General features: G+C 37.3%; 1 protein-coding gene across 1 annotated transcript; it reads right to left on the bottom strand.

Annotated features, from left to right (window-relative positions):
* Positions 1-8,792: 8,792 nt before the first annotated feature.
* LOC128319441 (ecto-ADP-ribosyltransferase 5-like) lies at positions 8,793-13,301 on the bottom strand. The gene is made up of 3 exons (XM_053238504.1): positions 13,122-13,301; positions 12,070-12,160; positions 8,793-11,974 (listed from the first exon to the last, which is right to left on the bottom strand). The coding sequence occupies exons 2-3, from the start codon at positions 12,151-12,153 to the stop codon at positions 11,369-11,371; spliced, it is 690 nt and encodes a 229-aa protein (XP_053094479.1). The 5' UTR covers positions 12,154-12,160; positions 13,122-13,301; the 3' UTR covers positions 8,793-11,368.
* Between the last annotated feature and the right edge of the window lie 978 nt (positions 13,302-14,279).

Raw genomic sequence — 14,279 nt, 5'->3', positions numbered from 1 at the left:
GAGACGACCTTGTAGACTGGACTATAATTAATCTGCTCTTTTACAACATAAATCATGTTTTCCCAATACGACCTTAACTTTCCAGAACCCCCTCGTTCACTCAGGTTCCGTACCAGCACCCGATCACCAGGTTGCAGCACTACCCCTTTGATGTGTCTGTCATAGTATTTCTTGCCATGGGCACCTGACTTCCTGCTGTTTTCTGATGCAATCCGGTAAGCTTCAATCATCCGCTCTGCCCATTTCTCTGCATAACCCCTGGCTGTCTGGGGTTCCTCGTCTGCAGACAGCCTGAACAACAAATCTATGGGCAGACGGGGGTGTCGACCAAAGAGCAGAAAGAAAGGTGAGTACCCAGTTGCTTCATGGCGCGTGCAATTGTAGGCATGTACGATCTGAGGAAGGAAGTCCTTCCATCTTTCTTTTTCCTTCTTCCCCAGGGTCCGAAGCATTTGCAACATTGTACGGTTAAACCGTTCAGCTGGGTTGCCCTGGGGGTGATAAGGTGTTGTTCGCGAGTGTCCCATCTTACTTAGTTGTTGCAGGGTTTGGAAAAGCTCGTTCTCAAACTCGCGCCCTTGATCATGGTGCAGTTTTAGGGGGTAACCAAATAGCTATATAGTTAACCAAATAGTTAACCAAATCTTTTCCGCTGCAGTTTTCCCGGACTTGTTGCGAGTTGGGTAAGCCTGTGAGTATCTTGTAAAATCATCTACCATGACAAGGATATATTGCTAGCCGCCCCTACCCGGCTCTAGGTCCAAGCAGTCGGTGGAGATGAGCTCCATAGGTGGGTTTGTGGCTATGCTTGACATTGGGGCTCTTATATGTGTCACTGGCTTCTTTTGTTTTATGCATGGGCACTATCTGGTGACATAAGCTTCAATTTCTCTCCTCATATAGGGCCAATAGAATCTTTGCCTTGCCAAGCTAAGGACCCGCTCAGTGCCAACATGGCCCATGTCATCATGTAGGTGTTTCAGAACCAGCGCCTTAAAGCTGGCAGGTAAGACTAGCTGATGTCTCTCTGCGGTCTTACGGTACAGATCCCCATCTTCAATGTAAAGTTCAGCCCACTCGTGCATCATTTTCTTAGTGGTGCCCCTCACACTATGTTTCATGTCATCTGTGAGTGTTCTGCTTGACTCCTTTGTTTCCATTATCTTGCCTATTACAGGGTGTGTTCTCAGAGCTTTTTGCAATTCAGCAGGATCAATAGGCAACAAGACATCTCTGCTGCTTGGTTCAAGCTGCTCACCTTGTGAGAGGGTCAGGGTGGCAAACCAGGCCACATCTTGACTGTTACCTGCCCTGCAGCCTTCCCACGTAGCAGTGACAGCTTCTCTATGCAGCTGCTCTGTGCACTCAGCAACATATCTGTTCATGTCAAGGGGGCACCTAGAAAGAGTATCTCCATCAACATTTACCTTTCCAGGTTGGTACCGTATGTCAAACCTAAAATCTGACAGTCCTCCCACCCATCTAAATCCAACAGCATTCAACTTGGCTGTACTCATAACATATGTCAAGGGATTATTGTCTGTGTAGATGGTAAACTGTGGGGCATAAAACAAATAATCCCTGAATTTCTCACAGACAGCCCACTTCAGAGCAAGAAATTCCAATTTGCCTGAGTGGAGTCTGTAATTCCTTTCAGCTGGTGTGAGGGTCCTAGAACCATACCTAATCACCCTGAGTTTGCCATTCTGGTTCTGGTAAAGGACTGCTCCAAGCCCTTTATCAGATGCATCCGTGTGGAGCACAAATGGCAGCTCAAAGTCAGGATAGGCTAGAACAGGGGGGTTTGCCAGGGTATCAATCAACTTAGACAGGTATTTTTGATGTCTCACTGTCCATGTTACAGGGGTCCTGGATGGTAACTGTGTGCCCCTTCCTTTTTGTTCCCCACATCTCCCTAAAGACTGTCCCTCTGGGTTGTCTTTTGGTTGCAGAAGCTCATAGATGGGTTTAGCTATTCTGGAGAAGTCTTGGATATATGAGCGGTAGTAGCTTGTAACTGTCCCAGTGAATTTTTTCAAAGGGGCAAAATCACAAAATAATTTAAGGGAGGGTCCCTCAACTGAAAACAACACAAAACACAGTAGGCCATTACAAAGTAAAGGCAAAATAAAATAAAGGCAATCCACAGATCACTACAGCATATGCATGAAAAACAGTCAATAAAGTCTTTTTGAGTGCAAAACAACCCACTGCATTTATCATTTTTCAAAATAAAGGACAAAAAAAACTTATCTGGTTAAATGAATATTCATCTCTAAGCCAAAGTATGCACTGAATCCGAATACTGAAGTCCTCGATGATGATAGAAGGTGGAAAAAATCCAATAGTCCGATAGCAAGATATCACAAACAATCGGCAATACGAATTTCCTTAAAACATAGCGTGCGTTGCAGTTCTTTGAAGTTGATTTGTCCCACGATGAGCACAGAGTTTTGATGAAGTTATTTCCTAGTCCATTGATGAGGCATTCAGGGTAAAGAAGAAAATGGAGAGATAGAAACAAAAAGAGTTATGATTGAGCTGAAAACCTTAGTTTCTCAATACGAACTCCATTTGCAGTAAGGTTATGTAAGTGAAAGCCATGCTTTCTCTTAACCAAACAGGTATCTCTTACTCTACTGCCTACATCCATTTTATCCCTTAACATAGAAAATCCTATAGGGCCCCCTGGAACACAGTAGAGGACTTACACCAAAAAAACAACATAGTAACCGTACTATGGTCGGTTACAACAACAAGTCTCTGCACACCCCCAACAGTCCTTGGTTTTTTGTCCCTCAGGGCAAACACCAGCTCAAGGTCTTTGGGATCAATGCGTACCCCCTTGACCGAGACCAAACGGCCAACATACTCACTTCTCGTTTAAACAAGTCACATTTTGTCGGCCTGAGTTTCACTCTGTGGCTCTGCAGGACTCTTAGGACCTTTCTCAGACCTTCTACATGGTCCTCAAATGTGCGATCATAGCACAAGATGTCATCCAAGTATGGAATACAACACTCGTCTCGTAATGGGGCAAGCATTTCTTCCATACTGCGTAGAAACACAGCGGGTGTGTTTGTCAGCCCAAAAGGGATTGGCACACACTCATAAAGTTCCCATGGGGTTATGAATGCTGTCAAGTCGCATGACCCCTCAGCAACAAACCCCTGGTGGTATGCCTTTCCCTGATCCAAAACAGAAAACCAACTGTACCCACGCAGGGTGTCTGTGAGGTCCTGGATTCTTGGGAGTGGATGCCGATCCGGGACGGTGTGCTGATTCAAGAGTCTGTAATCTATACACAGTCTGAGTGTCCCATCTTTCTTGCGCACACAGACGACAGGTGCTGAGTAAGGGGATTTAGATTTCACAATCCAGAAGGTCCTCAATGTACTCCTTTACTTCCTTGTACAGGGGCTTTGGAATGGAGGTGTATGACTTCTGAATGGGAGTAGTGTCCTTGAGTGTGATGGCCATTTCTAAACTGGGTATACACCCCATGTCACTGTCATCTCATGCAAATGCTGCAGATTCCTCATGCTACTGGCTAACATCCACTGGTGGGTCCCATTCTGATGCCACACTACCCCCTGTATCCTGCTTGATGCCAGGAGACTCATCACTGCTCACCACCTGGGTGGTATCTGTCATGGTCTGACTTGGATCAGCAGTTTCTAATATTTTGACAATCGGTTCAATGCTCCCTAACACAGTCCTGCAGCACAGGGTCACATCGTGTTTTGTGTGGTTGCCAATGGGTACTCTGACATGGGGGTTTTTGCCTGACAGATCTCAATTAGGCTATCACCAACATCCAGCTGTTGTAGCTGAGGATTGTCATCATGGGGTTCAAAGAGCACAAGTGGACTTGACATGTCAAATGTGGGTGGCACTTTACACCTAAGATGCTTAAACTGACCAGCTGGAATAACTACATCATGCTGTCCCACTCTCAGCTTGCCCAGACTTACATTTCTATTATCAGTGAGTTTTGCCTGAATAAAGTTAACAAGTGTAGTTGCTTTGTCATCATGGAGATTCATCACACCACGAGTGAATTTCACAAGGGAGTTATGAGCTCTGCATCATCCTTTGGTCCCGACACCAGCTGCTCGATTACATTGAAGCCAATGAGAGGACAGTCCAGAGGTACGCTGCTCACTAGGAAGGGCACTTGTATTGAGAGGTTTGGGAATATCTGTGTATTTGGGGAGGATGCCCTGGTGAATAGTGCACAGAAACACATTCTGAACTGTGTGGGGCTCATACTCTATATCCACGTTATCTTGTTTGGATGCAAACATAACTTTCTGTTTTAGCCCTATCATTCGGTATAGAAACTGCTAGGGACTTTCATGTTCATGTTGCTTAGTGCTCATTAATTCCTGGAATAGCTCACTGCCACTCTTCTCGCTCAAATGGGAACGCAAGAAGCTTTTGAGCTCACTGAGGGGGAGGTCATCCTTATTGATGAGAATGTCTTTAAACTGCCCTGGTTTGCTAATGCAGAGCACCCCTTGAATACTGTCACTTTCGGAATATTGTGCTTTTAGTCCCTCTTCCGTTTGCTTGCACAGGCCATGGTAGTTAATGTCAGCTGCACTATCTCTGGCCTGACCCCCATGGACCTTGAACTCTCTATGATGAAGAAAAGGTAAGTCTCTTAAGGGGACCATGCTATTAGGCCTACTCACTGTGTGGCCTGATGAGGCGTGGCTATGAGGTCTAACTGCTTTCAAATGTTGGGGTTGTGTATCTGTCAAGCTGTTAGCTGTTGACAATCAACTGCTTCGGCGTCAGCGGACTGAACAGGGTCAATATTGGCAGAATTACTGTTTATCTGTTCTAATACCCTGGTAGGTGTGGATGGGGATGTCACCGTCATAGCCTCATTCTCATTACATGACATTGTGGGTTGACTGACCTCAGCAGTAGGACTGGAAACAAGCTCAGCAATATCATCTCTCAAAGATAGCAAATGAGAGAATCCCTGATCCTCTAAGTTATGCAAAGTCTTACAGTTTAAATAGATACAAATGTAATCAAAACAACTCTCCTCACCACCCTGTAGTAGACTGGAAGGATCCAGGTCGTCTACTGGTGTGATGTTCCTGGCAAAGTGGAAAAGTTCCTCTGCTGTTAGGGCATGAAGACTTTTCTTGATCTTCCATACCAGTACTTTTCTTTCACCATCATCCATAATGACTTCCTTTGGCCAGCAACGTCTCACAGTCCAAGCACCTTCAGCAAGCTGCACTGCACTCCTCCAGCTGGGGCTCCCCTCTCTCTGTGGTCCCTCAGCTGCCTCAGTGTCATGCCTGCAGCCTCACCCTGCCGGACTGGCGATGTCTGCCTTGGGTTCGTAGATTTATGGATCAGCACCATAAAAACATGGCACAGAAAACCATTCCCCAAAACACACAATTTCAGCCTTTCTTTACACAAAAATACCCCAAATCATACTTTAACTCAACAATTGTGACAATACATTGTTGGATGTCACATAAGCACACAGAAGCATTCTGTCATTCAGCACAGTTTTCCAAAGGGCTTTTCTCAGCTACATAAGTATTTAAACAGTTGTTTTTTAACACATTCTATACATTTTTATTTCACGTTATTTCAGTTTACGAGTAGGAAAAAGCATAGACTACACAATAAATAAAGATGTACAGCAATGATATATTTTCTTAGCCAGTGTATGTTTAACTGTCACATCCAAAAAATTGCAATAGCTCTTTGTTTTGATTTGAATTTGACTCATGATCTTTGAGCTAATAAATAGAAAAATAAAAGTGTTTACCTGTAAAATATCCAGAATAACTAAAAGAAGGAAGAATCAAGACAATGATTAAGTGTGTGTCGAAAACACATGAAAAGTAATTTAATGTGTACAAGTAAAATGTTTTTGAGCAGAAAATCTTGTAAACAGGATTTACTAAGGCAGTATCCCAGATTTCTAAATATCCCAAAGTTACAACAGATATATAAACATCTCATAAATTTCCATCTCTCTCTTTCTCAACTAGTGACGAAGTTTTGACAGGAAAAGTGAAAAGGTGTGTAATGTTTACTGCTCTGAGATATCTACCATTTTCCCCGCTGATATGTTTACACACTAATACACAGTTATGTGTACTGGATGTATGACAGAAAAGTGACAATAATTAAAACTGCAAGTAAAAGAAAAATATGTAGGCAAATAATCTACACCTCAGTGCAATCTTTAGCAAAGACACAACCAACTTGTTAGAAGAGAAAAAGAAGCACTTAAAATTAGCAACAAAAACTGAGTAAAAATGGCCACAAACATGACATATCTTAGAAATAAATAATAATAATTATAAAAATATAAAAATAAATAATAATAATTTTAAGGCAAAGACATAGTCAATTTCATTTACATAAAGTAGTATATTCAAGAATCATATATATATATATATATATATATATATATATATATATATATATATATATATATATATATATATATATATATATATATGTGTGTGTGTGTGTGTGTGTGTGTGTGTATTGTATGTGCATATTTAATATGCATTTATCTGTCTATTAAAATGATATACACTGCTGTATAAATTTTGTCACTTGCTTGAATTATATGGTAGAATAAATGTTTTGTTGTTCTTTTTGTTGTTGTTAGTTGACTGATTTTTATTTAATTTTCCAAATGAATAATCTTGACAACAGGGGGCATTGTAATTTTTGTCAGCACCTAGGATGTTTATTTATTTATTTATTTATTTATTTATTTATTTAATTTTGCAGACAATGTGGTCAGCAGGGAGTATTGTACATTTGCTCAGCTGCTATGATGTTCAATTTTATTTTATTTTATTATTTTATTTATTTAATTTTATTTATTTTTCCAAACCAATAATGAGGTCAGCAGGGAACATTCTGCATTTGCTCAGCTGCTATGTTATTTATTTATTTGTTTGTTTGTTTGTTTGTTTGTTTTTATTTAATTTTTTTTTCCAAACCAATAATATGATCAGCAGGGGGCACTCTAACATAATTTGAAGTCTAATTGTAATTCTGTAATCTTATTTACTCTTTAAATTATTGTTTTTTTTCTAATCAAACACTTTTAATTTGTTTTAAAACTTTTAATTATAACATATTGAAAGCACAATTCCTCTCGTTATTAAGAAGTCTGAAAATGAAAGCAAACTAGTCACATTGAGAGTAAAATGACCAGAAATATTTCTGCTGCCGTTATTTATTAAGGCTGACTGTGCCCCGCCCCCTGCGTGACGTCATCACATCCCTGCGTGGGATTTAGAGCCAAATTGCTCAAACCGAAACTAAGTGTAACTGTAACAGGAGAGAAATATGCGACTAGATACAGTTTTCTGTTAAATATTATTTCAATATGGTAAACACACAATGTGTGAATCAAGTGTTACAGCAGAATTTTTAGGAATGATAATATTGAAGGAAAATATTTATACTGAAGTTTAAAAAAAAAAAAAAAAAAAGCTGTTATTGTTGTTATTTCTGTAAGAATTTTTTGAATGTTAATTAGGCCAACATCTTAATATGTAGTCAATTTTATGTGTACTTTGTTCATCCAGCATTAGAATATGATGATGGGCTTGGAGAATATCTTTCTTTCAGAAAGTCAACACCTTGAGGATTACAGAAATTTATCATGCATTTGGGGATTTTCTTTTAATGGCAAGAAAACTTTTTTTTTTGATGGAAATTTAAAAACCCAATATATCTGAATTTACCCTGTGTTTTGGGTATTTTATCTCGTCACCCATTAAGTTTACCAGTCAGCAGTGTTCAGTAATTGATTTATATTTTGTCCCCTCCCCCCCACTTACCTTGTCTTGTCTGTATTTCTGTCTTTTATTCTTCTTCTGTGATTTGTGTTCATTTTCCTTTATCAGTTTCCATATCATTATTTGTCTTTTTTTATTCCTGTATTGTCCCTTTGGTTGCTCTTAATGCTTTTATTTTGGTTCTCTGTGATTCCTTTGTGTTTTCTTTTGTCTTTGCTTTTGCATGATCTGTGTTAAATATTACTCTTTGCTGAATCTGTTTTTTTTTTTTTTTATTTGCCCCCCTCTCCATTTTGTTTTGTTTCGTCTCCTGAGATTGTTTTTTTTTTCTTTTGGATTTGCTTTGATCCAACTCCTATAAGCCTAACCTAACCTTATGGAAGTGATTAACTTAGACAAGGCTTTCTGCCCATTTCTATGATGCTAAAACTACAATAGCACTTTGTGTGAGTGTAAGTAATGGATTATTTAACGGATTTCAATGTACTGTGGGACACTACATGCAAACCAATCTAAATGTAGACCTTATAAAATCTGAGAAACTGCCTCTTTGTAAATTTCTTTGAACAGTTTTCACCTTCTTTGGCTGTATAAAATTATTGTCTCATTAAAATTATTGCCATATTATTATTATTATTATTATTATTATTATTGCACTCAAATACAAGTCTTTTAAATTCAAATTCAAATTTGACTGCAACTTCTAAAAGTATTTGGAGGTTTTACATTTTACAGAACCCAGAAATTATTTTGACCATTTCCCTCTTTTTATTTATAACCTATAAGCTGGTTTTCATTAATCAGCCACAAACAAAATACTTTCTTTCAGGTGGAGGAAGGGGAGAAATTTTGTTGTAAAAATAAGTGCTTAACCTGTATGTAACCTGTATGTAATTGTTCTGTAATTGTGATGTAGTGTAATTTGTAAGAAAAACAGGACTCCAGACATAAATTGAAACTTTTATCATTCCTTTATTAGAATAGAAATTGAACAGCTGTGAAAAAATGTTAACCCTAACCCATCCATCCATCCATCTAATAATCAATGAACAAGCATCCAAAACCTTTATATTTTAATCTTAAAGAGGAATTCTCACACATGCAAACATGTGGTATCATTTTGACTGAAGTTTGCACCTTTTGTTTTGCTCCTGTTCCCATTCTATGATTGTGCAGCATCCTAACATAAGTGTAACAGCAATTTGACATTAAACTGTGTGCAATGCTGCCACGTGTTTTCCTCCCAGCATGATCTATTACACATTAGACATGGCAAGGTTTTTTCTTTTGTTTAGTTTAGTTTTGTTTTTATGGCAGTGTGCGCACCCAAACAAACTCGGTCTGGTACGTGCTACACGGAAAATGGTCAGTAATGTCATGAGATCAATCTAAATTTGGAAATTTAGAACGAAAATATTTCAATTTTGGGTACAGGAGAGGAACAAATTAGAACAATCACATGCAAAAGAGGCTGACTAAAGGAGGTACTGTTGTTGATAAAAGCCATGATAAATAAACTTTAAAATATTGAACACAAAATCCATCCATCCATTAGATAGATAGATAGATAGATAGATAGGAACAAACATACAAAAGCTTTACATTATACGTCATCTTAAACAGGAATTTTCACACACATTTTCTTGTGCTTTCGTCCACTATTTGTCCCTCTTTCGTTGATATTAGTTAAGAAGATTTAAGACAAAGCTTTTGAATTCTCCTTTTGTACCAACTTTGAGTGAATATGCACCCTTTCGTACTTGACTCCTATCTTTCCCTGCCTACAATGGGCCCTACACATCAGGAGAGAGGGAGGAGCACTAGCTGCATAAGGGGTATAGGAAATCTTTACTCTGAGGTTAACCCCTCGATCCTAAAGTCACCAGATCCTCTCAGAGCACTCTCTCTGATGCTCCCACTTTCCCTAACTGAGGTGATACATAGCTCACATGATACATAAACTTTAGGCTATTGATCACTCCTTTCATCCATCCATCCATCCATCTAATCAATTAACAAACATCCAAAACCTTTACATTATACATAATGTTAAACAGGAATTCTCACACACATGCAAACACGTGGTATCTTTTTGACTGAGGTGTGCGCCTTTTGTTTCACTCCTGTTTCCATTCTATGATTGTGTAGTGAGCGTAACAGCAATTGGACATTAAACTGTGTGTGATGCTGCCATGTGTTTTCCTCACAGTATGAACTATTACGCACTAGTCACGGCAAGTGTTTTAATGGCAGTGTGCACACCCAGAAAAGCTCATTTTGGTACATGCTACACATAAAATGGCTACTTCTGTCGGAAATTTGGAACTAAAATAATTTAACTATGAGATCAGGAGGAAAACAAATGAGGACCACGACATCCAAATGAGGACAACTATGTTAAAATTGACGTAGACGCACAGTATCGGTGTGCAAAAAAAACAGCAGGAAAGCAGAAAATGTGATAGTCAAATAGTCAGTAATCAGATTGGTGAAAAAAAAAAGACTACACTTAATACACTTCAATTTTTATTATTTTTTTTTCTTGCTTTTCTGCTCTTGTTCTTCATTTTTGTTAAGGATCGTCTTATTTCATTTGATACTATATATCTGAGATTTTAGAGAAATAAATAAGAAAACATCACCTCACAGCTCACTGAGGATTATTGTGTGAGCCTCACAGATACATAGTTAAATGTATTGTTCACTAAATTTCTGCTTTCAAAGCTTTCTGTGGTCCACAGGAGTTCAAGAAAAATGACTCCACAATACAGGATTTAGAACCTTTGAGACCAAAATATCTGCTTACATTTCAAATGCCAATGAGCATTTTCAGTGTATAAACTCATTTATTATGAAAAATTTTTATTACAGCAAATAAACCAGGTACATGTTAAAAATGTAGACTTTAAATGTATTAACACAGGGGTTCTCAACCTGCCCATTGATTCCATTTTAACCATTTAATGGTATCATCAGGAAAAGACCATTAAAAAAAATGTATACATATATACACGAACACACACACACATTTTTTCCATTTTTTAGTTCCTTAGGGCTATAATAACAACAAATCTTTTTTTTTAAAACTGACCACGCAATTTTTGTATTATGAACATTCTACCAAATGGTCTTTTAATGTGAAAAGTGCATTTCAAGCAGTGCATGTTGTTACAATTCATGCATATCTCTTTTTATTGAAGATTAAGCAATGTGTAGAACCTAGGAGCATCAGGTCATCACTTCTTTGAATATTCAAATATTAATTTTTGGTGGTGAGCTACAAAATGTTTCTAGATTCCATTCAGACAAACTCTCAAAAATTGTTAAAATTACAATGATTTAATTATTTTTAGCAATTTTATAAAGAAATAACAAAAGCTTTTACAATAATAAATGTTTAGAAAACATTACATCGTGTACTAAATTATCCAGCAGTGTTAGCAGTGATGCTATATTAACATCAACACATTTGCATCTACATTTTTTTTTTTTCTTTTTTAAGCAGCTCACAGTTCATATTACTACACTCCCCAGTGCTCTGTAGAGTATAAATGACACTACAGTTCATCTGTTTTTTTCTTTGTGATTTTGAATTTTTCAAAAGGTGGGATTAGCACCTCTTCCTCTTTAGGGAGCACAGAAATATTGGCTATGTTTGCACCAAAGCATGTCGTAACATTAAAACAGGAGATTCCACCAAATGTATGTGACATGTTAGTTCTAAGTGAAGTTGATGCAAATCTGCCAAATCGCATTTGATGGCCAAGAACGTTTGCATCAAAACTAACATTGGTTCTGCGGAAAACATGAGTACAGTTCTTTACTTGATGAATTTGTACTGCTCGTGTTAGCAAGAAATGAAAGGCTTTATAGGTGAACTTACTGACATATTTCCTTCTGCCTGAGCTCACAGCTTCATTGAACTTTTTATAAAGGTCAGAATGTAGGTCTGTGTAGACCTTTATTATTCTTGTAAAATTATCAGTAAATTTTGAGTACTTTTCCCAAATGTTTTTAAATTTTTTGTGAGATTTTAACTCTTTTAGTAGAGTCGTATTTGTAATCCGCTTGTACATTTCGTCTGTGCAGCCTATAAATTGGTCATCAACAGAATTTTCTGCCATGTCCAGTCTAATGACAGTATCTGATATCCATTTCAGGTTCTACAAAAAAAAAGTGGAAAAAAAAAAACATTGTTCTCACAAAACTACTGATAAGAAAATGTCTGCTCAATGCATAACTTGAAATGGAAACCCACCTCTGCGTAGCAAACAACTGAAATGATGATGACTGCAGTGGCAACATTTTTGGCAAAGGTGGAAACCTTCACAGCTGTGTTCATTGTTAATCTGAAATGCAAAGCATGCATATGCAAATTTGTATACAATTGTATACAAATTAAACATGTATATATCGATTTGTGTATTTATAGCTCCGGGTGAGGATATAGTTTGAGACAGAGCTGCTGAGCTGACATGGTGATTGTTTTTTAATAAGATGTGAGGTGTTAATAATCAATATCTACTTTGTGGCAACTATTTTAAAAATGAGTGAGAAATCAACTGAATTTGTCAGTGTGGAGATTATTGATAACTTTGCTTTAATCTTGTAGTAGTACTATATAAAATAAAGGGAATAGACTTTATCACCCATTCCAGGCAAATTAATTACCTGAAGGCCACATATTAACATGATGTTCCCACAACATATTAAGTCATGGATTCAAGTTATATAATTGGTGGTCATGACTTTGGTACAAACAAATAAATTTTAATTTATTCAACCCAATGCAGTTTCAGTTCAATGTAGTAGTAGAGATGGCATGATCTGCTACCCAGGACTGGCATTAGTACTGCATTACCAGCAAAAATGGTGAATGAGATATGTATCAGCTCAGAATGAGTTTGATCTGATCTTGTAACAAAAGGAAAAGACTGGAATTGGTTTTGGAAAACCAAAACCAAAAAATTGTTTGGAGTTAAAAATTTTTTTTTTTTTTTTCAAAAATGAACCAGATATATTTTGTCATAAGATATAAGGTCTAGACATAAGGGCTAATATTTTGTCCAATATTGTGCCAAAAAAAGAGGCATTGAAAACTTCACAAACAACCTCATATGGTTTGATAAAACATTTTCTAGCATTAATAATTCCAGTTGCCTAGTGAATAATGTTCTCATAATACCATGAATAATGCAGTATTATGCCTTAAGTACAATGTACAATGTTTAGATAATGCTATAATTATATATGATCAAACTGAATGTGATAGACGTAACATAACATTTTCAGTGTGATCATAATACTCACAGCTCTGATGGTTTCAAGGATTCTTTAATAGTAAGAGAAAGACCAGTTTCCTTTTCCTATAAGCTACCAGGCAGAACAAGGAGGTGCTCAAACAATCACCACCGATGCTCCTTCAATCTGCTTACCTACAGGTAATAATTGTTTATTTCCCTATATGGCTTAAGCTGCACTCGTCAAACAAAAAAATGTGTCAGAGATTCAACTCAGTGCTATTTATACACAGCTACTTCCTTTTCTTCCATCACCATAATTGGAGTTGTTTTCTCCCCAAAGTGCAAGGTCAGTTCAACAGTTTTGAGGTGTGATTTTATGTGCAATAAAGACATCGTTTAGTTTGTTTAGTGTAGGGCTGGATGATGTACTGAGAAAGAGTAACACAGTTAATATAATTTAAAAGTGTAAAAGCAGTTGACCCAGGTAAAAAATAAAAGTTTATTTTAGCATGACCAGTTTTTTTTTTTTTTAAAGTGTATGTAAGCCGAAGGTGTCCAAATGAAAGTCCACATGACACAAAACAGATGTGATAATTTATAAACCTGAATTATTTAAACTGGATTAAGGCCAAAAAAAATACTGAAAACTGAATATTGTGGAAGTCATGGTGTAATCTATGCATTTACATTTTTGCAAGTAATAGTTATAGAATTAATGGTTGAAACAACATAATATAATAGCTATAAAAGCTAATCTCAACCCTCCTGCTTATTATTATCATTTGTTGTAATAACACGTTCTGCTTCTACAATAATTCATAAACAATGATCAACACAAAATGACTACCAAAAGAAGGAAATACATGTTTTCAAAAAAAATTATATTTCTGTAATAATGGACATCAGAGACAAAGGAATTGTTTACTGACACTACAAAAAGAGTAAAAAGAAGTTGGACATTAATGTACATGCAAAAGTAAGGAATTAATAACGCTATTTATGTATGTAACGTTGGTTCTATGAACACTGTATAACCACACATGCACACACATGCCGAGACTTTACCACAAAGTCATGCGGTAACCAATTGACATATTAGTATTGGCTATAAAATATTATGCTCAGCAGCTGTCTGTCCCTGCCTAATATTGTGTAGGTCCCCCTTGTCCCAAAACAGCTTTGACCTTTTGAGGCATGGACGCTACAAGACCTCTGAAGGTGTGCT

The sequence above is a fragment of the Pangasianodon hypophthalmus genome, chromosome 12 (assembly GCF_027358585.1).
Source record: "Pangasianodon hypophthalmus isolate fPanHyp1 chromosome 12, fPanHyp1.pri, whole genome shotgun sequence".
NCBI classification, from domain to species: Eukaryota; Metazoa; Chordata; class Actinopteri; order Siluriformes; family Pangasiidae; genus Pangasianodon; species Pangasianodon hypophthalmus.
The sequence above is the reverse complement of the archived record's forward strand: the minus strand, read 5'-3'. Positions and strand labels throughout refer to the sequence as shown.